This window comes from Chlamydotis macqueenii, chromosome 8 (assembly GCF_036417535.1).
Source record: "Chlamydotis macqueenii isolate bChlMac1 chromosome 8, bChlMac1.mat, whole genome shotgun sequence".
Classification (NCBI taxonomy): domain Eukaryota; kingdom Metazoa; phylum Chordata; class Aves; order Otidiformes; family Otididae; genus Chlamydotis; species Chlamydotis macqueenii.
The window spans coordinates 7,736,575-7,761,620 of NC_141563.1; the positions used below are offsets into that span (position 1 = coordinate 7,736,575).

At 38.0% G+C, this 25,046-nt stretch overlaps 1 protein-coding gene across 1 annotated transcript in view; it reads right to left on the minus strand.

Moving 5' to 3' along the window:
* COL11A1 (collagen type XI alpha 1 chain) overlaps positions 1-25,046 on the minus strand; it is a 144,793-nt gene that overhangs the window by 73,735 nt on the left and 46,012 nt on the right. The window contains exons 6-19 of the mRNA XM_086753159.1: positions 22,713-22,829; positions 21,996-22,091; positions 19,591-19,836; positions 16,969-17,031; positions 15,367-15,408; positions 14,943-15,005; positions 12,064-12,138; positions 9,016-9,099; positions 8,704-8,760; positions 5,053-5,106; positions 3,665-3,718; positions 3,497-3,550; positions 2,857-2,910; positions 69-122 (exon numbers count right to left, since the gene is read on the minus strand). Coding sequence (XP_086609285.1) covers positions 69-122; positions 2,857-2,910; positions 3,497-3,550; positions 3,665-3,718; positions 5,053-5,106; positions 8,704-8,760; positions 9,016-9,099; positions 12,064-12,138; positions 14,943-15,005; positions 15,367-15,408; positions 16,969-17,031; positions 19,591-19,836; positions 21,996-22,091; positions 22,713-22,829 — 1,113 coding nt within the window. The remainder of the gene's footprint in view (positions 1-68; positions 123-2,856; positions 2,911-3,496; positions 3,551-3,664; positions 3,719-5,052; positions 5,107-8,703; positions 8,761-9,015; positions 9,100-12,063; positions 12,139-14,942; positions 15,006-15,366; positions 15,409-16,968; positions 17,032-19,590; positions 19,837-21,995; positions 22,092-22,712; positions 22,830-25,046) is intronic.

Below are 25,046 nucleotides of genomic sequence, written 5' to 3' on the forward strand. Positions count from 1 at the left end.
TGTATTATGAACATATTCCCATTACATGAGGATTCACTCTAGGTTTTACTGTGTAAATAGCAACTTACTCTTGATCCATCTTCACCAGGTAAGCCAGGAGGTCCCTGGGGGCCACGGTCTCCCTGTTGAATAAGGAAAGTCATTAAAATAATACCTGGAAACAATAATGGATGGGATGGGAAATGAAACAAGTGTGTCAGCTGAAGTCTGATGTGTCAAAATATGTCTTGACACAATGATACAAATCTGTAGTTCACAGTACTTAGTAAAATCCAAATGAACATTACTGAAACAATGAGCTATTTGTGTTTGTAAAATTTCACTCTTCTTGGCCCCAGAACATATATAAAGTACTGCAACAAAAGGCAGTGCCACTCACATTTCTCTTTGTCTTACCAGCACCTTCCCATTCCCCCTCCCCAGTATATTCCTGCCAGTAAAATAAGGCATGTGTGCACGGGTCAGAAGTTAACAAACCAATTGCTGGGCCCTGGAACACGCATCGTGCAGTGCACTGACCACCTTTCAAAACCACGCACCCTGGCACCAGTCATCGAGAGCCTTGGGACTGATCTGTCTGAGACTTTGGAAGGCAGCCAGACTTCCACACTTCCCCTCAGAGGCTGGGGCTTTTCAAGTCTCTATATGCAGAGCCTCAGTAAAAATTCTGGACCATACTTGTAGGATTTATTTTTCTTTCCCCATTTCTAAAGAGAACTAGTGTGTTGCTCAGCTCAAACACCACTGACTGACCTTTCTGGGCAGCAGGTTTTTAGACTGTGACTTCCTTCTGGCATTGGACAACAACCAAGTATTTATGCTGTTTTCCTTAATTTTATCAGTGTCTCCAAGGAGCCTGGCCACTGCTGTGGATTCTAGCAGGGATACATGGAGTCACTCTTTAGTGGCTCTGTTCTTTACTCTTTCAAACTTTCTGAGGGAATTTTAGGTAACTTGCGGTCTTATGCTAGAGCTATCTAATATCAGGGATGTCAAGATTTTATTCTGCTGTTTTTCTGCCCTCTGCAAGTTGGAGTTGGCATTGGAGAGAATGAAATTCTATGAACTGCACTTTCACACCCATGCGATGAATTAACACAGCAGTTTGTATATTTTGCTAAGTTTTGGAACTACTCAGCACGATCTGCTGCTAGAGCATGTGTTTTCCTACATGCTAAATGACACACCTGAAAGACGACACATGGGCCATGATCTGTGCTCTGGCTTCCAGGTGAAGATTGACTCAAGCTTTCAAATATTGAAATAGTTCATCCTCTCAGGGGCTACCTTTCTTGTCTTGCAACCACATGGCACTTAGGAGCTTGCATTCAGTGTCCTGGTACTGTCATGCCAATAAGAACAGAAATTCCTAGCATTATCAACATTCTTTGTTCTTTGATTCTCTAATTCTTTCCTTCAAACTTATCTTCTAAAATTATGAGTTTTCAACATCAATTCTCTTACAGCTGAAACATAACTACAGCAGAAAAAGTCCTTTTTTTTTTTTCTTTCTTCCTGTGCTCTTTACTGCAAGCCAAAGGGAACTGAACGTTTGCATTATATGCTGTCAGTATATATGAATCCAAAGAGCTAGAGCTATCTGAACTGCCTTTGAGTTAGCTGGTTTCAGAAATATCACAGTTTGCACTTTTAGGGACAATTTCCATAGAAACATGAGAATGCAGTGATTTTTTAAATAGGATGAAAGAAATTATGAAAACCAGTAATTACTTTCATTAATATTTTGCAAATTTCAACTCAAACTTATTTTTCTATTTCAGTTCTTTAAATTTACTTAGGAAATATGAAACAAATAGAATATTTGGAGGAAAAAAAAAAGAAAGAATTCTTTATGACTTGGAAGCTTCCGCAGGCAGACAATTCTAGTATTCTAGGTTGAGAGGCAGACACACGTTCCCTGACTCTGAACCAGCTCCTGCTCAGCCTTCAGTGGTGGCAAGAGCTTAATGCCTGGCCCCCTCTGCTGGTCACCTCCTCCTCAAACTGGATTTCAATTCTGCGATGCGCTGCTCGCTTCACACTCTTCCAAGTAAAAGGGGATGATGAAAGAGGATCAAGACATTTCTGTATGACACCAGAAGTCCCTGTCCCATTGCGAACAGAACTCATGGTGCATTTGCACTTACTAGGACAACACTAAGGGAGGTACATTTAGTAGACTTTGTTGCTACTAGCATCTACATTAGGGGTATAATTTAAAGCAGAAATCCCCTGCTGTGATTGTTTCTGCATGTTGTAGAAAAAGATGCAGCCTCATCCTATAGATTGGTGTGACATACTGAGGAAACACATTAGTTTTTTTTTTAAAACATTACCTTCCATTTTCCTAACTTATCTGATCTAACTCTGATCTCTCTTCAAGCCGCAGTTGCTGGAATAAGCCACACAAACCAATTTAGTTTGCAATTCAAATATTCCAATGCATTTTTTGAGGAAGCTTCTCATCAGGTTAAAATTTGTCATCCTCCTGATACAGAAACTTCATGCTAATTTCCTTTTCCTACTACTACTTCCTTTAACAATCACTTTAAATCCAATAAGCAAATTCCTTAACTAAGAAAAATGACAGCAAAATTGCAGCAAAACCTAGCAAAACCCATATTCTGAAAATATGTTTAAATGATTTATTTATATATGAATTGGTGTCTATTGATTGATATTACTAAAATGTTTCATGAGGAATACATTACCTGACAACACGGGTATTCTGTAGCGTGAAAAGCTGACATTTTGTTTTAACTTTCCCCATAGTCCTTAGAGCTATTCTGATGAATAGTACATTATTTCTGTGTTAGTATCAACTTGTTGCTGTATAAATATATATTTTTTTCTTACCCTGTTACCTTTGTCACCAGGGAGGCCAGGAAGACCATCAAATCCTCTGTCACCCTAGGAAAGAAGACATCATAGCTTTAGTAAATGACTATTATATCCTGTATTAGTCTGAATAAATTGTGCCTTCCCTCTAAAATACAATTTTTGTCCTTGGTTGTACGTATACTTTTGTTATTGAATGAAATACATGGAGGGGAGAACATAGATCAAATTCAAAATTTGCTGCTATGCCTTAAAACATGAGAAGATGCCACACTAACTTTTTCACTGTGCTTAATTATGCTATTTATAAAAAGAAGTCTACATTGAAATGAAAAGCTTGATTCTAGCTGCACTTCACAGTTGCAAAACTGATTTTCCGGATACTCTGTAACTAGGAACTGACTCAGAGGGACAGGAATCATTCCCCAAGAATCAAGTTACTTCAAGGTCAGACTGCTAGCCATTACCATTAATTACCATATTTTAAATGGATGATTCATTCTCAGCTCTTGCATCTGAACCGGCTATCCGAAACCTCAGTATTTTCACTTGAGAAAAAAATTTGGGGTTGGCCTGGAAGAAACTGTGGTATATGCATAAAAATCTGTCTAGCCCATTCCAAGACTGAAATAAAGCCTCAGGTCTCATTTTTATTTACCTTTGCACCAGGTTCTCCTGGCATTCCTCTGGCACCATCAGCTCCGGGACGTCCCTGCAAAAACCCAGAGGGGCAGTAATTTGAAATTGCAGTGGAATCAGTTAATATTTAAATATTTTTAAATAGAAACTATTTACACGGAGCGGGATTGATCCACATGCTACCTACCCTTTTGCCAGCTTTTCCACTTGGACCAGGGGCACCTTGAACACCACGAGGACCCTGAATTTAAAGAGTGTAATTCTTACAATCACATTCATGTCAGCAGAAAGCTAGTTAAACTTCTCACCGCAAAAACAAAATAAGAATTTTTTTTTTTTTTTTACACACAAAGCTGCAGGAGAGGGATTCTGGTGTCCAAATTCCCATGAGTTTTAATAGAATGTGAGCATCCAAACTGGCCAATTTTAACACTAGTTTTCATGCATTATACATGGCATAGTTGGTCCTTTAAACATAAAAGCCTCTTAGATTATTTTTCATGGCTTTGATGATCTAAGTCCTGTGGTTTAAAACCCTTCTTCCTCTCACACCAATATTTTATTAGTCACATAATAATTATTTGATGAAAACTGAAGAGTGCTTATTTCAGATGCCTAACTCATAGATAAACATGAGTTGTGCCGGTAAACAGCTCACATGCTGTCTCAGCTTTACACAGCACAGTTTTAACTAGAGGGAGACCAAATTACCCCAGACTAAAAAAACCTCTAATTTTACTTTTCAAACACACGCAACTTTCACCGACAACCATGTGAAAATACATTTCTGTGGAAGCTTTCTCATCCCTTATACAAACGCGTCTTCTTCAGGTGAAAACAAAAATGGTACAGACTAGTCATCCAAAAACACTGATTAGGAAGAGAAAAAATACTAAAAAATGTAAGTAACCAAGCTGGAAGACTGACCAGCTGTTCATAGTGCTTTATTTTTGTATAATTGCTTTGTTTTCCTTCCGCAAATATCCATGTGGAGTTTTAAGACAGGCACTTAATAATGTAGCAGTATGACAAAATCATTGTTCCAGACTCCTCTCGTGATTTCTTTAAGAACCCCTTATTACTTTTTGATTAAAACTGAAAGATTTCAATATGTTTTGGTGCTCTCTAACATCACTGCACAGGAGCTGATACAATAGCTGAGAAGAAAAGCATGCACTAATTCCTGAAGACTTATTACTGCTATGTCACATCTTTCGGAAAAATACCCTGTTTAATTACCAATTAAATTCAACCTCTCTCACCTGATGAGGTCTGATAGGATCAGAGCCTAAGGTCATATAATTGCAGACTGACATATGATTATTTAGAAGAGAGCCTGAGGAGACAATGTTAAATCAGGTTTTCAAGTGATGATGCTCTACACATCATAATTGCTCTTTGTTACATAAAGATCGTTACTTCTATATGTCAAAATGAATAATCAAGCTACTGCATTTTTTTAAGATAAAATTGTAAAAGCTATTTTTCTTCAATTGATTGACTAATTTTAAGTGATACGAAAGCATTTTCTTAAAAGCTAAATGTGCTCAAACATAACAGGCAGTATTGTTGTACCTGGGGACCTGGTTCACCACTTTCACCTTTCGCACCTGCTGCTCCAGGTCCACCCTTGATGAAAAGAAGCAAAATATATTGTTTAAATATAGAAAAAACTGTTTAAACGTGTAAGACACTGTTGTGCTGTAGCCCCACTCAGCAGCTAAAATACCACAGTTACTCACTTGCTTCCCCCTCCCACAGTGGGATGGGGAGGAGAATCGGGAAAGAAAAGAAGGCAAAACTTGTGGGTCAAGATAAAAACAGTTTAAAAGAACAACAAAGGAAAAGGAAACAGAGAAGGAAAACAAAACCTGTAACAGAAAATACTTAAGCATGTAATTGACAGTACAAGAGCTCACCATGGATCCTGATGCCCAGCTCCCTCCCAAGCAGCAAAAACCTGCCCCTTAATGCTGTCCCCCCTTTATATACCGTGCGTGACCTCACACAGTGCAGAACGGCCCTGGGGCCAATTTGGGAAACCTGTCCCAGCTGCTGGCTATTGAGTGACCTATCCCAGCTGTGTCCCCAGCCACAGGCCCCACATATCTTGCAGACCTTGGAAAACTGATAATCCTCCTATGTTCATCACAGTGACTGTTCAAAAAAAGAAGGGGTCTCACGGCTTGGCTCAGTGCTGTGCCCTGCATCCTGGAGAGAAAAGCTCCCTCTGCCTTTGCAGGTACTGAATCAAGTCCTAAGCAAATCGAAAATGAGATCCTGAGCTGGCACTGGCAGTGGAGAGAACAGTGGCTTTAGTAGGTGGTGACTGTCTCTTTGGGTTTCCCTGATGTAAGCTCTGCTTTTAATTAATGTAATAGATTACATTTAATATCTGTAGGCAGAAATTTCTTTTGTATGCTATGTTAATAAAGCATATGAACGCGAGACTCAGTTGAAGCTTTTAATAACTGATACGTTTCTAAACGTATCTTACTGGCTACTTAATTATTTTAACAAGATACGATTCATCTTCAAAATAAAAGCTCCAACTATTTCATTCTTAAAATAAGCTGGGCACACAAACAATTGACAAACGAAGAACCTGCAGTTGTTTCTGGAACTGTAGGCCAAATGTGTTGTCAGATCCAAGAGCTGGATTTCTAGGGCCTCCTGGTGGCTTAGAAGCAAAATAACTATTAATATGATTCATTTGTGAGTTTTACGTACAGAAATTCGTGAAGGGTTTTAAAACATGAAAGCACGCGTATGAGGCCAAGTTACACCTCAGCTAAAAGCATACAACCCACTGCCAATATTGCGCCAGTCTTTACAAATGAATTCCTTCCTTACAGCAGTTTTACAGTTATTTGGTCTGTTATCCTGCAGGTCTCTTGATTTAAATACACTGCTGGAAACATTGTATTAGTTTGCTAAACAGACCCAACGTGTTTGACCGGCCGTAAATATTGCATACCTAATCATGATCAATCAGGAGTCTGTGAGCCAAGTTCTCTGGGTGGTAGCAACTATGAATTACTCTAGAAAATAATTGCTCTTGTACAGGTCTGCTTAAAAATACAAGTAAAGTTCAGTGATTTCTGTGGACCAAGTGAGATGGTGGTGGGGTATTTAGCTAAAATTTACCTGAAAACAGTAAATTTCACCTAGATAAAACAGACTGAGTTCACGAGACTGGCCAATTTGGAGCACAGCATAATCTGGAACAGAATTTTTTTTTTTTTTGATGCTGTACAAAGATAAGGCAAAGCACTACCAAGCCAACTGAGAATACAACTTACAACAGTTTAAGTACCATGTAGCTTTCAGGAGTCAGTGAAGAGGATGTTAAACTGCTAGGAGCAGGGAAGAGCATGATCCAGAGAATCCCTTATGCTCCCTAAAATATTCTTTCAACAGTATGTAATTATCTTATGTCCCCCTGAGTTTTCTTTGTTAATAAAAGTGATCACTGGAGGGAACAGCCACAGAAGCCACCGAGGCACACTTTCAGTTGCGTTGTGCTGCTGTAGTTACACACAAGGAGACGGACAGTAACCTGGCCACTGTTTTCTGTCGGTAATAGTAGGATGCTGGACTCATGTTTGTCCACCTGCCTCTCCTGCTTTCAAACTAACCAGATACTGTACATCAGGAGGTTGAGGATGAGAGGGGAAAAAGAAGAGATTGGAAGGGGAGGACTTGACTGTTACTGTTCAGCTATCAGCTGTTACTGAAGCATCTAATTAAAGAAGGAAAGAAGTATGAAAGAAGGGAAAGGAACTACATTTCTTATACTACAGTTCCACCATTTCTAAGTTATGACAACATCTTCACAACTGCTATGAGTGGAAGGAAACCACTTTGGAGGAAAATGCTGTTGTATTCTGAGACAAGGAGAAAACCAGGAGGCCTCCAGCAACACTTCAAAACATGCATACTTCTATCTTGTGACTGGCATATCTCTGCAGCCAGTTTTCCTTCACACAATAGGAACTTGCTTCATCCTTTTCCCTTGGTTACCCAGTGATCACTTGTTTTCATTTCCAATAGCAAAATCGTATTCTTGTCTGCATTTTACAATTAGATGCTTGTCTGAGTTAATGAAACTAATGCTAACGTTATTCTTTGCGTCCATCACCATAATGACAATAAGAACTATTGCAGACATAGATCAAAATTTAAGAGGCAAAATATTTGTCAACCTAGCTGTGTCATCACAGTAGAGAAAACAGGAGCTTCCAAATTAAGTGGATCTTTCAAATACAGACACTGTACTAACCGTAGAAGAGAATTTCACTCTACATGACAGGATAAATACAGTCGCCTGGGAGAAAGTTAGAGAACACTAGACTTCTACAAAGCATATGATCCTGGCAGCAACATTTGGGTTTTTTTTTATATCATGGTACAGATGCTTTATAATAGCTTTTTGAAAGATGGTAAATGCTAAATTACACCATTTAGTGGACTATGAGTCTGAAAAGTATCCATTTCCTAAAAGATGAAATTGCAATTGCAAGATTGACCTGGTGGTTTTGGCTAGCTGAGCTTCCTACCTGGTTTTACTCTTTCATCGTGAGTATTGTCCTTTTAAAGTGTTCGTAGGGATTACAGATTTTATCTGGGATTAAAAAGTCATTTCACACGTCATCAGAAAAACTGTTGTGTTCCATGTATAGACTCTGCACAAATATTGGGTTTTTTAAACATCCACAAGGCCATTTTCCAGATAATTTGGTATTAGCAGTCCAGCCAAATTCAGGGAGAAGTAAAAAAGAACAATTCTTTTAGGAATCTGTATGGCTTTCAATTGCTTATAGGAATGCCTTTTAAGAATTTTCCAGATTCAGGTTTAATAGTGGGCCAAGATCATTCTGCACACTCTTGCTTTAGTATCTCCTTCTCTGAGTTTTATATTTATCACAAGAAATTTTATAAAAATTATTACACAGATGATTGACTGTAGAGGCATATGTAATTATTTATGTCAAACTATTTGCTATTTTTATAAGTCTACCAGTGTGCTCTATCCAAACACCCCAAAATCTACAATAGAAACTGATTTAGTATTCAGGTTGTGCTGTGGACCTTGAATAAGAATAAAAACTATGGCTTTGATTATATCTGTTTCTTTTCAAATAAAGTAAGTACAAACACAAAGGTGTAGGCAAGGCCAGAATGAGATCCATGGACTGTGTTCTTGCCCCTGTTTCGTTTACGTACCACAGGACCTGGTCTTCCAGTGAGCCCCATGGGACCAGGTGGACCCCTCATAGCAATCTGGGAAAACAAACAGAACAAAACAACAGGTATCAAGAGAAAGCTGTGAGCCAGCATACAAATTCTATATTGATACTATTTCATAATGCATTAGCAAATAGCTCCCATCATTGACTCAGTTGTCAATAAGGATAACTACTGTGAGGAGATGATGCTTAGAGCCCTTTACTTCACATCCTGCATGATATAAAAAGGAAATTTTTTTTTTGAGCTGTACCCTTGTGGAAGTTTTGTTTGCAGGCTCCTTGTGCTCACCCTAGCTTGCTGAAGAATAGCTTGTGCTTGAGCTTCCTGAGCTGAGATTGTTGGACCCTTCTCACCATCTCCACCAAAGCGGAACTGCAAGTATCAAAACAACAAAAGGGTTCAGAATTTATCAAATTAAAACCATACTTGATATTTGCTGCAACTGTGTAAACGGCTTCAAAGACACAAGGTCTCAGTCTTTAGTTCATTCCATTAATTTCAGAAGACTGCTGCGTTGAGGCCACTGGATCCAGCACAAATATTACCAAAATAGTTCAGAACTGAAGTGCAAATCTAACCCCTTATGAGCAAACATTTTATTCATTTCATAGGATTTTGTTTTTCATTTTGTTCACTTGTTTGTTTCAAGAAGAGGCCAAAACAGACTCTAATTGTCTGCAAAACCTCAAAATAACATGTATCAAAATTAATTAATTCTCTGTACACTGGTAGGTACCCACAGAAGAATGCAATTCAATTTAAGGCAGACTTCAATCTGAAAAATATTTGGTATCTAAAATGAAACAGTTTTGTGTCATTTCCAACAATTTCAAAATGAATTACAGAATACAATTTAAGTACGCATTCCTGCACTCCTGGACTCTTATTGCTCATGAAACTGCTAGCAGCAGCTTTGTAATGTTGCAGAGACACTGAGCCGCAACAAGAAGCACGGTTTTCCAAAGGTACGGCACAGGCACACTGGAGATCAGGGCCATGAATCTTTCACTGCCCACCACAGTTTGTCCAGTTTGCCTACACCCAGAGCTGGCACAGTAACTGAGGTATTTCTCCTGCAGTTATATTATTAATCACAGAATCATAGAATCATAGAATAGTTAGAGTTGGAAGGGACCTTCAGCGGTCATCTAGTCCAACCCCCCTGCAAGAAGCAGGGACATCCCTGACTAGATCAGGTTGCTCAGAGCCTCATCCAGCCTGGCCTTGAACGATTCCAGGGATGGGGCATCCACCACCTCTCTGGGCAACCTGTTCCAGTGCTCTACAACTCTCATTGTAAAAAATTTTTTTCTAATATCTAATCTAAACCTACCTCCTTCTAATTTAAACCCATTACCCCTTGTCCTATCACAACAGGCCCTACTGAACAGCTTCTCCCCATCTTTCCTGTAGGCCCCCTTGAGGTACTGGAAGACCGCTATCAGGTCTCCCCAGAGCCTCCTCTTCTCCAGGTTGAACAGCCCCAACTCTCTCAGCCTGTCCTCATAGGAGAGGTGCTCCAGCCCTCTGATCATATTTGTGGCCCTCCTCTGGACCCTTTCCAACTGGTCCATGTCCTTCTTGTGTTGGGGACTCCAGAACTGGACGCAGTACTCCAGGTGGGGTCTCACCAGGGCAGAGTAGAGGGGCAGAATCACCTCTCTCGACCTGCTGGCCACGCTCCTCTTGATGCAAAATGGAATGTAAGGATTTTTTTTAGAAGGTGATGGAAAACTTATTGCCCTGAGCCCCCACAAATGAGCACCTGACTTTTTTTAAAATGAGAACTACCAAGCCTTCTACTGTTTGAAAGGAAGTCAGGTGGGTTGTAGGGATCCACATAATGTGGAATCAACCACATTCTCAAAATGCTTTTCCCAAGTGAAAATGCCTAAATTTGTTGTCTTGCACCCATGGAAAAGGTGAACCCATTTTGATGAATTAGAGCCCCATGCATGATGATGAAGAGCCACACATCCCACAAAAGGTGTCTCCCCCATCTTACTTGGTGTTTTTAATGTATCTCTGTGACAAGATGCTCTGCCACTGCTAGATGCGATTCCACCTGTTTACTCCTTTGAGGTGGCTCTCAAGCTAGTGAGCAGGTCATCTGTTATAAAAGGATAGTGGCTTCTCAGTGGGGTTTGTAAATGTGGAAAAGAAGTCTGGATGGTAGTTAAAATGCTACGCTGGAATTCAGGAGACCTGAAGCCAATTTCTTCCTTCCTGAGGAATGTTTGGTTTGACTTGGTAAATCACCTGTGCTTGAGACTCATTTCTTCCAAACTGACTGACAGGCTAAGTATTAGTCCACACTTACAACCTTTAATGGAGCAAACTGATAAAATATAGTTTTTCCTCTGCTGGCACAGCAATTACAGACGGAAGAGTGATTTGGGAATAATCCCCCTGAGGAGTACTGGCATTTTTCCATCGACTAATTATTGGTAAACAAATATTTCTATTACACAGCCAGCTGTGACAACAGAACCTGGTGCAAGCATGAGGTCAAAAACATTAGCTTGTTTTAATAAATTTCCATTGATTATTTCATAAATAGAAAATAAACTTTACAAAATCATCCTTTCCTCATTAATTGTGACAGAGTCCTTCCTCCTATACCAGAACTGCAGCAACTCCACCTCTGAGACTCTCTACTTCTTGGTTTTACTTACCAAAAATACTGCCCCTTCATTTACAGTTGGTTTATCAATTCTTTGGGATGGTAGTACTCATCAGATCTTTTACATACGCTTAGGAATAATGAATTCCACGCACACAGACTTTTTATACCACAAAACCGCAAGATACTTCAACAGCTTTGGGCTTGTTCCTCCACCTGCTAAAACAGATGGTGTTTTGCTTTGACTCCAGTGGGAGCAGAGCTGGCTATGTGCATCTATTTCTATTCAAAGGATGCACTGACTCTTCAAAGAGGACACTGAAGTCCCATTTTAAGCACGGAATGCTTAAAATTCTCCATGTCAAAGAGACTTGAAAGCACACACGCCTGCTGGGAGTACATGCTCTTTGTGCAACAGCAAGCTCCTTGTTTAGGACATATAGTACCAAATAACAGTTACTGTTGAAAATACAAGGAGGATTTCAGTGAGTGTAATACATTCACGGAGGTTCCAATCTGGCAGCCATGCAGGAGCTAAAACATATGTTTTGCTTGAGGAAAAAAGGTACCATATGATCTTCAAATGCTTACACCATACAAGAAACTCTGTATCACCTCTCATTCCAAACCCAAAATCAGATTAAAAATGAAAACACCTACACATTTCTTGAAATACATTACCTCTTTTACTCTGTAATTATAATACAACTTACCGGCAACATTAACATGGTACCTGGGGGACCTGCTAGACCATCAGCACCAGGGAGACCAGGGCGACCAGGTGGACCCTAAGAGAACAAACAGATGAGAGAAAAAGGGATGGGAACAAAAAGACAGTTATGTAAGATAAACTTTTTGAGTCACTCACACACGCTTACACTTGTATTCATAATGCCGCACTTGGGGGTTTAAGATTATTTTTGCAAACGATTTGGGGATGTCAATTATTAGTGCGGTAATTAAAGAACGGAGTTTGGGGAAGACATTCAGTGAAAGGGAAGAAAGCTATTTTCTTTAAATATTTTACTCACAAATTGTATTACAAAATGGAGTATGGAGTACCTAATTACGGAGGCTTTGCTCACGATTTCATAGATGGGTCTGAGCTGGGATTTGCGCTGTATTCCAGTGCGTGCTTTATTTGATACAGATAACAAACACTGCTGATTCTCTTTAAACCCCTGGAGGAGGCTTAATTTTCAAAGGCTACGTAAGGTCTGCAGCTATGACTTGAAACCTACTGCTTATGAAATCTAATTCTCCCTGACACTTTAAAAAGAGCTAAACTTTTCGTGGAAACTGGAGATGCAGAAATTAACCAATACGCGTACATGATGCTCATGATTATTGATCCAACATGCTGCATAGATACAGATTGCTGTTGTGACAGCAGTTAGATTTACAATTGCATCTTTCCTCCCAGCAATTCGCATGCTGCTTTTTCACGAGTTTAAGCTGTCAAGGGTAGGCAAGACCTACATTTGCCTGCTGCACGTCTGCCAAACTAAGTACCCATTCACCACAACCATCCTCTGCGTGGTTGCAAAGACAGACCAACAAACAATCTTAACCAGTTCCTTCTGCTGATCAGGAGTTGAACAAAACGATGGGAAAGCTGATCCAAAAGATTTTGTGGCTTTTTCCCCTCTTCAACAGTTAAGATCAGTAGTCAATCACCGAGTCTGTTTGAGCTCTTTTTTCAAAACAGACAGAAGCATTAAAAAATAATTCCCTACTAATTACACACTACAGATAAATCTTTAATTGAGAATTATTACTAATTCAGATGTAAAATATTGAATTAAATGTTGTAATAGTTAAAAAGAACCATTACATACCCATGTAATTTAGAGCAAAGGTTAAAAAAATAGAACAACAATTAAATGCACTTGCAAGGCACTCAAAAAACCTTCACTCTGTGAAAACCTGCAGTGACTTTATGCCACATGATTACAAGTCTTCGTGAAGATTAGAACTGAAATATTACATCAACCGGTGAACATCACATTACTGAAGATTAGATTAGTTTTTCAGCTTCCTCTTCCATTGCACCATTTTATATGAGTGAAATTCATCCCTACAGTAAGTAAAAGCGGGAGCACTTAGGGTCCTCTCCAGAAGGGTATGTTCATTCATTTCTCAGTCATCTTACACCTATTATCAGGATTAGACTAATATAATAATTTAGTATAAAAGCTGAAGCACCATAAGCAACCACAGAAAGTGGTGGATTTCTCTACTAATTTTTCTGTAGTTCTGTGCTTAAACAACAACCTTAATTATTCTAGATAATAATGTGGTATTTTTAAAACCATGCAATGTGCTTTTCTTGTGGTAACTTTCTCAGAATGTTACTTTTCTCAATTTTTTACCTCAGATGAAAAGTAGTCAGAATAGTTAAGGCAAGAGCTAGAGCTTTGATTCATATACACTGAGTGTGGTTTCAGTAAAAAACCAAACCTTTACATATATGTGTAAAATTTAAACTAAGATGTGTTATTTCTTTAGGATGGAATCTGACAGCAGAATCTGGTTGCAGAAATCTGTATCGTTCTCATGAGCTTGCTAACTCATTTCTACAATTATTTATGTGCCCCCTTTATATATAAAACATGAAGTCTGTTCTGTGACAAGCACATGATGCGTTTAAGTCAAGAATTTCCTTATGATAAATTCAGTAAGCAGTTAATTAAAAAAACTGAGTACTATCAGTAGTTATTCCATTACAATGTGTTAAAGTTCCCATTTGGTAAGCTGAAATTCCAAAATATGTTGTTTAGTTAATCTACGAGAAAGAAATACGAAGGAAGTGTGGATGCAGACTTACGATCAAGGCGAAGCCTCATTGGGATTTTATCATTACCTATTACTAAGTGAAGTAATAGCATCTTCTCAACATCTTATATACACAAATATAGCGTGAACATGCTGGACTTACCAGCAAACTATCACTCTTAAAACTCAGGAAAGTTTTTTGGCAGTGTATTTTCCTCCAATAAATATTTAGGTTGGTTTAAAATTGTGTTAGTTCTGGCAGTAAGAAAAGGCTTGTGAGAACACGTAAGACTAAAATAATAGCTTAAATGTCAATTATATTCATGACTGGACAGGATTCTCATGTTGTATGTTATTTAATCTGGCCAATAAATTCTGACTAGATCATCTAAAGATGATCCATAATTTTCAATATTTCCATGTATATTTTGATGCTGCAGAGTTTGTTTTCCTCTGTATCTCTACTACATATTATAGTTGAGGTTGTACATTTTTTTTTTAAATTCATTCAAGCCTATATGAAATGTTTGTACCTATTGCTTTATTGTATTTTGAAATAATTCACATCAAAGCAGAAACATAGACAAATAGGAACTTTTTTCCTGTATTTACAGTACATATTCCTATCACTAAGGAAATGCTTGTCCAGATTCTCAGTTGATTTGCTCAGCTGAGTAAATCAGCCCGAATTCCACTTACTTCCTCATTTTCTTAACTTCTGTGTATATATTTCAGATCAGGATCTAACCAACTTACTCTTGTACCAGTTAGTGCAAGACATATCGTGAATACCCAATATATGTAGTTTTTGACTTACCCTTTCACCAGGGTCACCTGGAGGACCGACAGGACCTTGTAGACCTGGTGGACCTGTAAGACCCTACGGAAAATCAAAGACATTATTATGCTGAATGTTGCAGCATTTTTGAAGCATTTTTTCTCTGGAAAGTTATGTTGAATATATATTTGGCTACCATAATTTATAAGGCAGCATACTTTTTTTTTTCTTATAAAGATTTACAGTGAACGTTCAAAAGTTTGATTTTCACGTGCACTCAGCTTGTAGCATGCTGCCACTGAAAATTCTGGAGACAACCCTTTTTTACTGCCTTCAAAAAATGCTAACTCAAATATATCATTTGGGGATTATAAGACCAATATTAATTGTGTTAACTCATGAATACCAAAGCACAGTGGATAAATCAAATGTAATAAAAGGAAATTGTGGTTAATTTACTTACAGCAGGTCCTCTTGGTCCGGGTGGTCCTTCAATGAGCATACCCTAGTGGGGGGGAGATGAAAAAAAATAATAAATTTGTCATGTCTTGGAGAAAAATATAAAACATATTTTTAGCTGAACTACTGAAGTTAGCATTTCTTAGTGTTTTGATAAACTTTTCTGCGGATCTTCTCTCCACAGTTACTAGAATTGGACTTGGAATTGTTGTGTGGCTTTAGAAGTGAGAAGAACTTCTAGGTTGGAGGGATCTCATAGTACTTGATTCAAAATAACTTTTTTTTTTTTAAATGCTGTTAAAGAATTTGATGTGAATAACTGGCTATTTCTAGGTTGTGGGTCTTATAGCACCTCTTAGTTCCCTTTTTTGAGTGCAGACATTAGCCCAAATTCCAGGTCATGGTAAGAACTATGAATATACGGTCCTCATTTGTACTTGGCTTTCCACAGGAACGAAAACTGGAGAAACAATCTTGAAGCTGGCTACAGCGAGCTCCAGCAATGTTAGAGACTGGCAGCGGATACCTCTGCCGTATTACAGAGGTAACCTAAACGTATCCTGCAGTGGTTTAAAAAAGCCATGCATTTTATGAGCTAACACACTGAGCTTCTTCACAGATAAAGACTGAGAGGTCACAATCTTGTTCGTTATTGTAGTCCTTTAACTTTGGTGATCAGTAACTTAAGCATATGCTATTCCTGGGATTGGAATATAGAATTATGAGGGAGTTTTTGGATCACAGAACCTAGACCTTTGATATTTAGGTAACAATGACACATAGTATTTTATCAGGCTTCAACTTAAGCTATTTTTTTTCCTTTGTTGTTTCTGTACCTAATTTTCTATGAAACAAAAAACAGATTAAACTTTAATTTCTGTTTGGATTAAATATGTATTTCAAAGCAGTCCTTGAAAATTCCAGAAGAGTAAACCACACTGACATTCAACTTCTGCTAGACACTATAAAATGACTATTTTCTTATGTCTTTTTAAAAATTCAGTTACATTTTAGTTTGTCAAACATAATGCTACAGTATAACTTCATCCTATCATAAAAGCCACTTAGTTACTATACTACTATTTAAAGATGAGAAAAATTCTGTAAGCTACTGATCCATTACTGCGCTCATGACTAAGTTGTAACCTCTGAAGAAAGTACTTAATTAAACTTTTAGCGGTTGGATTGCACTAGCAATCAACATACAAGCATTTATTTAACCTCTCAGAGAGACTTCCTTGCCTTTTCGGAAAGCTGTAGTTACAGCGTTAACTGTGCCTAAGCTGGAAGCTCTCTCTGTAGGTCAGTCCAAGCTGTAGCTATTCAATGGCCTGAAGAGCAGATCTGTGCTGTATTTTCCTCTGCACAAGAAGATTCTCTCTCTTTTAAGAAACATCTGGTTAGTCCTTTGTGTAAGCAAAAGAGAAGGCGGAACAGGCTAGTGTCTGTTCTCACTTTTACAGTGTCCACATTGCAGGAGATTGTTTCAGAGATTATGGATAAGGTTACTGTCCTATCACGAACAACACGGTTTGATTACGGTGTATCAACTGTGTACACATGTTAGATACTGGTAAAGATAAAACTCACCCACATCTGTACTTACAGGTTCAATCACAGCTGGTTCTCCTTTTTGGCCTTTTTCTCCATAAGCCCCATGTCCAGTCACCTGGCCAGTAAAAACAGCCCCAAAAATGGAAATAAATAGAAAGTCTAAGGACCTGGTACAATAAAGAACTGCAGCAATGTGTAACTGAAAGCTAAAGCTGGAACTGATCTGTGCTATGAAAAATACACCACAGTCACAAACCGTATCAATCGAGAATATTTAATACTTGAGAAATGTAAAATGCAAAAACTGCATGCGTACTTTTCAAATTATTGGCTATTGTCAATTTGTAGTTTTCCAATGAGATGCGACAGTTTGCATCCCATGGTTTGCATTAGGACTTTGAACTTAGAATCTAAAACTTCTATGTGCAAGTCACAAAGTCGTTTCTTTTCTTACTTGAATGGACATATTCTCTGCAGTTAACAAAGATCCTTCATGGCCTTCTGAGTTAAGCAAGCCTAAAGCAAGGAAAAGAAGCTGGAAAGAAAGATCCCTTGGTTCCGTATGGACAGTGCCCTTCAGGCTCCTAACTTCATTCATTAGACATCCACGACACGTAAATTAGTCTGAGAAGACTCTGTGACTTCATGGCATAAACGGGAAAGGAGTTAAGTTGCATTGTAAACATTAAAATGTTTCAGGGATAGACAGTTATGCCTCCTAACTATACGAGTTAGCATCAACTGCTAAATTCTTTTAGGATCAGCTCTGCGGGAAGTTTTGAGTTCAGCATCAAGATAATAGAAGTACCTAAAACAATAGGTCAGTAAGACATGCTAATGGCAGAACACAGACAGATTCAAATTTCAAACAAATAATTCTTCTTTTTCTAATCACGAGATACATATTTTTCTTCAGAAGTAGCTCTCTTGATTCGTAACATATCCACTAGAAATTAAATTGAGCTCTGATCAGAGGAAAATTTGAAATGCTTTTTTAAAATTTCAGTATAGTGACTCCACATTTACACTAAAATAGCCGGGGTTTTAAAAATGTTAGGGATAATGTTATAGTATTTCAATATGAAATATTTTGGAAAGGAAAAACAGAAATACAGATTCATGGCTTGTACATTTTGCATTGATTTATAAAGGCACAGATCTTACTAGTAATGATGTAATAGTTCGTAAAAACGAAGTTGTGAGATGTATAGATAATTACGTTTTATTATATTAATGACAACTGGTTTTAAAAAATAACATCAGGTCTTCATCTTTGGAAACATTGCCCCTTTTTTGGAAGCTTCCAGATGCCAAGTACTTTTCATCAAAGGTAGAACTTCCCTAATTGTAAATACATCCATATATCAAAGGAAAATGATAGGATATCTCTAGTTCAGCAGATGAGAGTTGTAATAAAGCTGGCACAGGTCAGAGCCCGGTTTCTAGTTCAAGCTTCCTGACTCCTTCGGTTTTTTAGCGAGGCATTTTAAGTTGAAATTTACACCAGGGGATAGAGTCTACACAGTCATTTACTTAATGCAGGCACAAATGGTGCCTTACGGACTCTCTGGTTTGCAGATAATCTGACCTTTTCTGTGTCATTCTGCCACAGTGTCCCCATCTGGGCTAGAAGGAAAAAAGTACCCTTGTATCACATTGCACAGATAAGGATCATTAAAAAATACAATGACCCCAACAGGGTTTAGAAAGGAGTGATAAATGAAATACAGAAGTATGGGTTTCAGGGTTGGCAGAGAAAAGCAACCTCACAGCATTTGCTGTTATTTCTTGGATCCTTCGTAAATCGAGGTTTTGAGTTTGTGAGGAAAATAAAGATAAGACTGAGCAAATACTGCAAACAAAATTATCCTTTCCTACTATATTCAGGGCCTTCCCAATTAAAAATCTAAACGGGAATTAATTTTGCTTCCAGTCTTAGTCATATTAGTTTTCTTTGCAGCTTCCACAGTTGGGTAAACGAGGATCTTGGCACAACTAAAGGAAAATTAAAGCCTTGCTCTTAAGCCTGTGATTAAGTCAGAGGGAAAGAGAGAGCTACAAAACAGACAAAAGAGAGCATGATTCACAGTATCCACCATGCCATCCTATCTTCCTTTGTATATACTGAGCTGTTAAATCACTCCTGCAAGGTCATAAACCTGTCACCACTGACTGCACTTATTTTCATGAAAGGGTTCTGACCTTCACCTTCCCCACTCATGATTTTTTCTCTCTGGAAAGCAGCAGAAGCCATAGGATTCTAGACACCTATATGCATTTCAACTTCTTAGGGTAATCATATAAAAATGTTAATTACAGTACTTGCACCTGCATGAGAACTTAGATTCTTTCCAGCTTTAGCTCTAGTTAGAAGCATATTTAAAACTGTTCATTTTATCATTTATTTCTGGAATTCCACCTCTTTTTTTCTTTCCCTCCCATCTCCAACCCTCCCTTGCTCCCTTCACCAAAAGAGACAATAACCTTGCATTGAATAAAAACAAAAAGTTCAGAATTACTAAAACAAGAGGATGGGCTTGACCCAAAGCCCAAAGAGAATATATCTAACATATACAAGGAGCTCTGGATTGCGGTTTGTACAGTTCTGAGACTGTGTAACTACAAAAGAATTGCTAAATTAAATTAATATGCATTATGCCTCCAGTCAACTTACGCTTGTTTCTGTGATATCGGTCTCTGCAGGAACACCTGGACCAAACTCCTCATTAGTGGAATCAGTTGGTTTTTCTTCGTATTCTTTATATTCATAAAAATCATATTCGCCTAAATCTCCATCTACCAGCAGATCAGATTCACTGAGGTCTACTCCTCTGCTTCCATATTCAGTTTCCTCAGTTTTTTTATCATAATCCTCTCCAGTTATGTATTCTTCAGCAAACACTTCTTCAACAGGATTTTGCTATTCATATCAGTAGCAAAGATTCGGGAATAGGAGGAATATGTGGGTTATTGTTAGTAAAGCACTGTAAGCATATGCTGATCCACCATGATGACTTGCCAAAAGAAGAAAGAACAGTAGAGCTACAGCATATTGTCTTTTAATTAGAGTCTGAAGAAATGGAAATCCAGCCTTTCAGAGTAATTAAAAGCTCTTTGTATAAGTAGTACAAAGAAGTAATGCTTTCCTATGCTTTTTTTTTTTTTTTAAATTTCCAAAACATTGAATTCAATATATCCAGTACCCTACACGTACCGCTTGCTTAATGTTATACTTTACTGCCAAATATAGCTCAATTTCCCTGCTTGGTTTCACACTTACAAGCATTCATGAATGAACATACGCGCTGCAGTGCTCAGTGAACAAACTCAGACCTCATCACTTTAGTTAAGCCCAGCCTTCTCCATTATTTTCTGTTTATAAATACCAATGCTGAGCTCAAGGTTTCAACTTCTCTCCTCTAGTTAATGATTTTGCAATTTATTTAGCACTCTAAAAGTCGTGGTTCATGTTTGTCACGACAATTTAGATATATTTTTCATCCGAGTCAAATTCCACCTGCACAACTCACATCAATTTCCAAAACATTTCTGAAATCTAAGCTCTCATCTTCAAGCATGTAAACTGTCAAACCAAGCAACCAACCTAAAAGCACCAAAGCAGTTTAAAAGAATGCTATATTTGAGATGTACAAAACCATTTGCGGGGCGGGGCGGGGTGGGGAGGGGGAGGATTGCTTTATTTTATTACAGAGGTCTCTTGAAAGGATAATTTCGAAAGAAATCAAAGTTCAGATATGTCTAATACAAGATGGACCTTCTAGATGGTCAGAAAAGATGAACTAGTATGATCTTAAAAAAATTAAGAGGCTAATCAACATTCAGAGTAATTAACCATATCTTGATCTAGTCATAATATTGAAATATATTGCAATTAAAATAGAAGGCTAGATTCTGATTTAACAGTTGCCTAATTCCATTACCTACAGGACTACGACTTTTGTCTTACTGTTATAGTAAATGCAGATCTGTACCAGTTCTAAGCCAAATTTTGCCTTTGTGCAGAACTGCTCTCACTAAGGAGGGCATTTAGCACTTTGGATCTACCTCATTACAACTGTACTACTGTACAATTGGCCTATAATTGCCCAAGAAACAGAATAATTTTAATATGTCTCTGTCGATCAGCTTGTGAGAAGTAAACATGAGATTTAACAGAAGAACAGTTTACAGGAAAATGAGTAAAATATACCTTAATTCACCTTCACCTTCCAAGACATATAGGAGGAAAACCAAAAAACAAATGGGGATTCTTTTTCTCTTTTCAAATGTTCGGGGGGAGGGGGGGCAGTTTTGTACATCTTTTAAGCAACATATCTTCATTTTGAAAGAAAAATGAAAATGATATTTCTTATAATCAGCCATCATTTTTCTAAAACTAGCATTAATTAATATGCAGGCATATTAATCAACACTGGCTTAGGTGTAGTGTTTAGGCTTGTCATTGTGGCTTTCTGAAAATGCAGTTTCTAACATATGTCAAAATAATAATTTTATCTTTTTTAACAGTTCAAAATACAATGCTTCATTTGAACAGAACCTCAGTGAAACGCAAATAGTTTGCTTTTGTTAGTTGAAGAACTATTAAATGGAAATGATGGCTTCTGACTCAACTTCAATATGCTGCTATGGTCACAGCCGTTCTTTGCCTTGCGTTAGGCTCATTTTATGCTGCATCTTTAAAATTACAGGAAAAATTAGCGACTTCGCTTCCTATTAGATCAGGAGGCCTATGTCTAGCATTTAACCTAGTTTATACTAGATATAGCTCCAGTCACATCCACACTCTGCATTCCCACAGTACATACCACGCAATGATTTCCAGAATCATGAACTCTGCAGTCTAAAGATTCGGCAAGATCTCTACCGAATTAATGGGAGTTCTGCCCAAGAAAATAGTAGGTTCTGATACCGGCTGAGAAAGCATAAAATCACATTAACTAGTGTTATAGATATGTAATTTACACAGATGGGCATTCACCTTTTTAAAATGTGTTTGGGCTTTTTTAAAATCATTGACACCTGGTGAGCAAGTATCATTTTCTCAAGAGTCCTTATTACCTCATTTGCTTCAGTAGTTCTGGAGGGAGCTTCTGTCTGGGGCCCATAGTCATTTTCAGCTATGCTATACTCTTGAAATCCATCAATAACGTTTGCCTAGTATTAAAGAAAAAAGTACATTATTAAAAAAAAAAAAAAAAAAGACCAAAAAACACTGTAGGAAAAATTCAAGAGGTATCACTTTTATTTGGGTATTAGCCGGATGTATTCATTTAGTGGGGGTAGGTATATTTTTTCTTATTATCAAAGATCTTCCAGTCTTGGTCTGGGAAAGATCTTGATTATTTCTGGGCTACCTTTACCCCTAGTTTGCCTTTTGCTGCTGCTTGATAACTTTTCTTCTTCTTGGATGCATATTTTTCAGATTTTTTTGTTGTGGCCTTTTGGGGTTTCTCCTTTGAGCTAGCGGCCACTGTCCTCTTCTTCTTTTTGACCATGGCTTTCTTTTTCTGCAAACGTTATGAAAGATGGAATGGGAAAACATAAATAAAATGAAAAGAAAATTGAGAAAGCACGAATGAAAGAAAGGTAGCCAAATGTGAGATGAATGCTGTCAGACGCCGAGACCTTCCATCTCTAACGGAAAGCGTTACAGCTACAGAGTAAAGAAACGAGTGAAAGGAAAACATTAAGCTTATACACAGAAGACACAAAATGACAAACCATGTGGTAGGGGACAGCTGGACACCAAACAACAAACAGATCAGATTCTGTTACCTCTGTTTGTGCTACTGTCTCTTCGAACAGTGGGGGTCCCTCTGTTACAGAATCAGTTTCTTTATAATCTGCATCCCCATACTCATAGTCATATTCGACAAAATCTTCCGGTGCGTACTACATTGCAAATGGAGAAATAGCAGGCATTCCCATGTTAGTGGTAGCAAACTAGATGAGCAATACTGGAAAGCATCGTAACCTTTACTTACGAGTAAAGCTTAAGAAAATTAAGGTAGTATGAACAATTCAATGCAGTTATTCATTTGGGGGAAAAATACAACTTCTTATTTCTTTCAAAACACAGTACAAAAGTAATAAAAAAGCAGGTAGTAGTGCCAGAAAAAAAAAAACAAACCTCTCTTTTATTGGACTGCACAAAAGAATCAACTATAATCTGGATTACTGGGAGCATCAACTGATCTTTGTGATATCATATATTTATTTTATCTTTAAATTGCAAATAATGTCTTTTTTTACCTATACTCTTTTACCTGTGTTTTTTTTCAAGTGACCAGAAGAGCTGAGAGATACCAATATCTGACATGGATAAGGTAAATCACTTCAGATACAGGAAAGAGGCCACAACTCACAAATAACCACGGCTATCCTCCTCTTGGTACACATTGCCTGAGCACGTCTCACTGGTGTCATTTCATTTAAAGGTCAGGTCCCCAGCTGCTGTACACTGCTCCATAGCTCTGTATCCTTAATAACTAATATCAAGTGAAGACTTGGTCCACAAAACTTTTACAAGAGAAAACGCATCCAAGAATTGGCTTGTGTAACATTGTAAGCACGATCCAGGGAGCCAGGAACTCCTGAGCTGTAATCTTGGCTGTGCCATGAAGATACTGGTCTAGATATTACATGCACCAAGTGCTACTCATCATGGGCGAGAAGAAAGGGCAGCTTTAAACTATCTTACCACTCCTGTCACGCTTGAAACTACAGGAATGGGTTAGTCCTGTAAATTAAAGCCGTCTGGTAGCTGCTACCAATTCTCCACGTCCCCAGGGAGCCAAAGGAAGGTGGAATTCTGGTCAGGATCTGACCAAGTGTCTGCTTTGCCTTGCTTAAGAAGAAATATTCCAATGTGCCTCACGTGAGCTGGCCATTTCTGAAACCTCCCCTCTCCTTCACAAGCCAGCACCATTGTCTGTGAAATGAAGACAATATCTGTTCATTTCATTAGATGGCTGAGAGGATTAGTACGTTACACTTCCAAATGACTCTGAGGATTCATAGAAGTCATAAATATCATCAGTACCAGAAAAAGATTGACATTTTAGAAGAAATTCTAAGTGAGATTAAAACTGACCTCCATATTCCAAAATATGTTCTACCATGTAAACAAATTACCGGTTTAATTGTTTTCTCTGGAAAAGCCTTTTGATACAATTCTTGTACTTAGGATTTTAGTGCACAGACAATACGGAGAAGCTGATTTCCTCAGGAAGTAGGAGCCTAACACTGACAGGCCTTAATCACTCAAAAATCCCTTTACAGGAGCTGCTGTTACTTCACTCCTGTGACTCCTCAGAGTTCTACGACCACCAGCTTTTCTTAAAAAGACAATATTATTTTTTTTTAAGAAGTCAGATGCTTTTTGTTTGATTGTCCTCTTGATTATTTCTACACTCATGCATATATAACTTGGTTAGTCGTCAGATTTGATAAACATATAGAAAGAATGTAACATACTTAAGTAATTGTCCAAAACTATATTGCACATTAATAAGGGAACTTCAAACTGCACTTAAATGACAAAACATTGATCATTTTAGGTGGAGAATATCCTCGACGTGAAGTATATTGGCGCTTCATATCTGCCTGTTACATAACGTAAGCAATGCTTTCATTTTATCGGTGGTATCAATGGCATTACAGAAATTAATTGATTCTGGTTATATTTTTCAAATCTAGCAGCATTTTAGACTTAAACTTGGTAAGTAATATATGATTATTCTCTCCCTGTTCAGTCAATTAAGATTCAGCCCTAATCCCAGTGAAGACAATGAAACATCTTTGACTTGTAAACGGTATGGTCCAAGGGGCTCATGGGCAGCGATGATACATTCTTACAGATGTGTAAGCGTATAAAACCGTGTCTTTGGGCTCACGCGCTTCTGGAAATACAACTCAATACGTTTTCTTTCTAATGAAGTATGCTGCCGACACTGAAAAATGAAAACCGAGTGACAAGTGTCTAATGAGCAGCCTCATCAAGGAAGTAAAGAAAAGAAATAACCGCATGTATAACCAGCCCTTTCGGAACAGCATTGAAACGGCTGTATTTCTTCGGAAATTGTAACAAGTGTGCAAATGCATAAAATC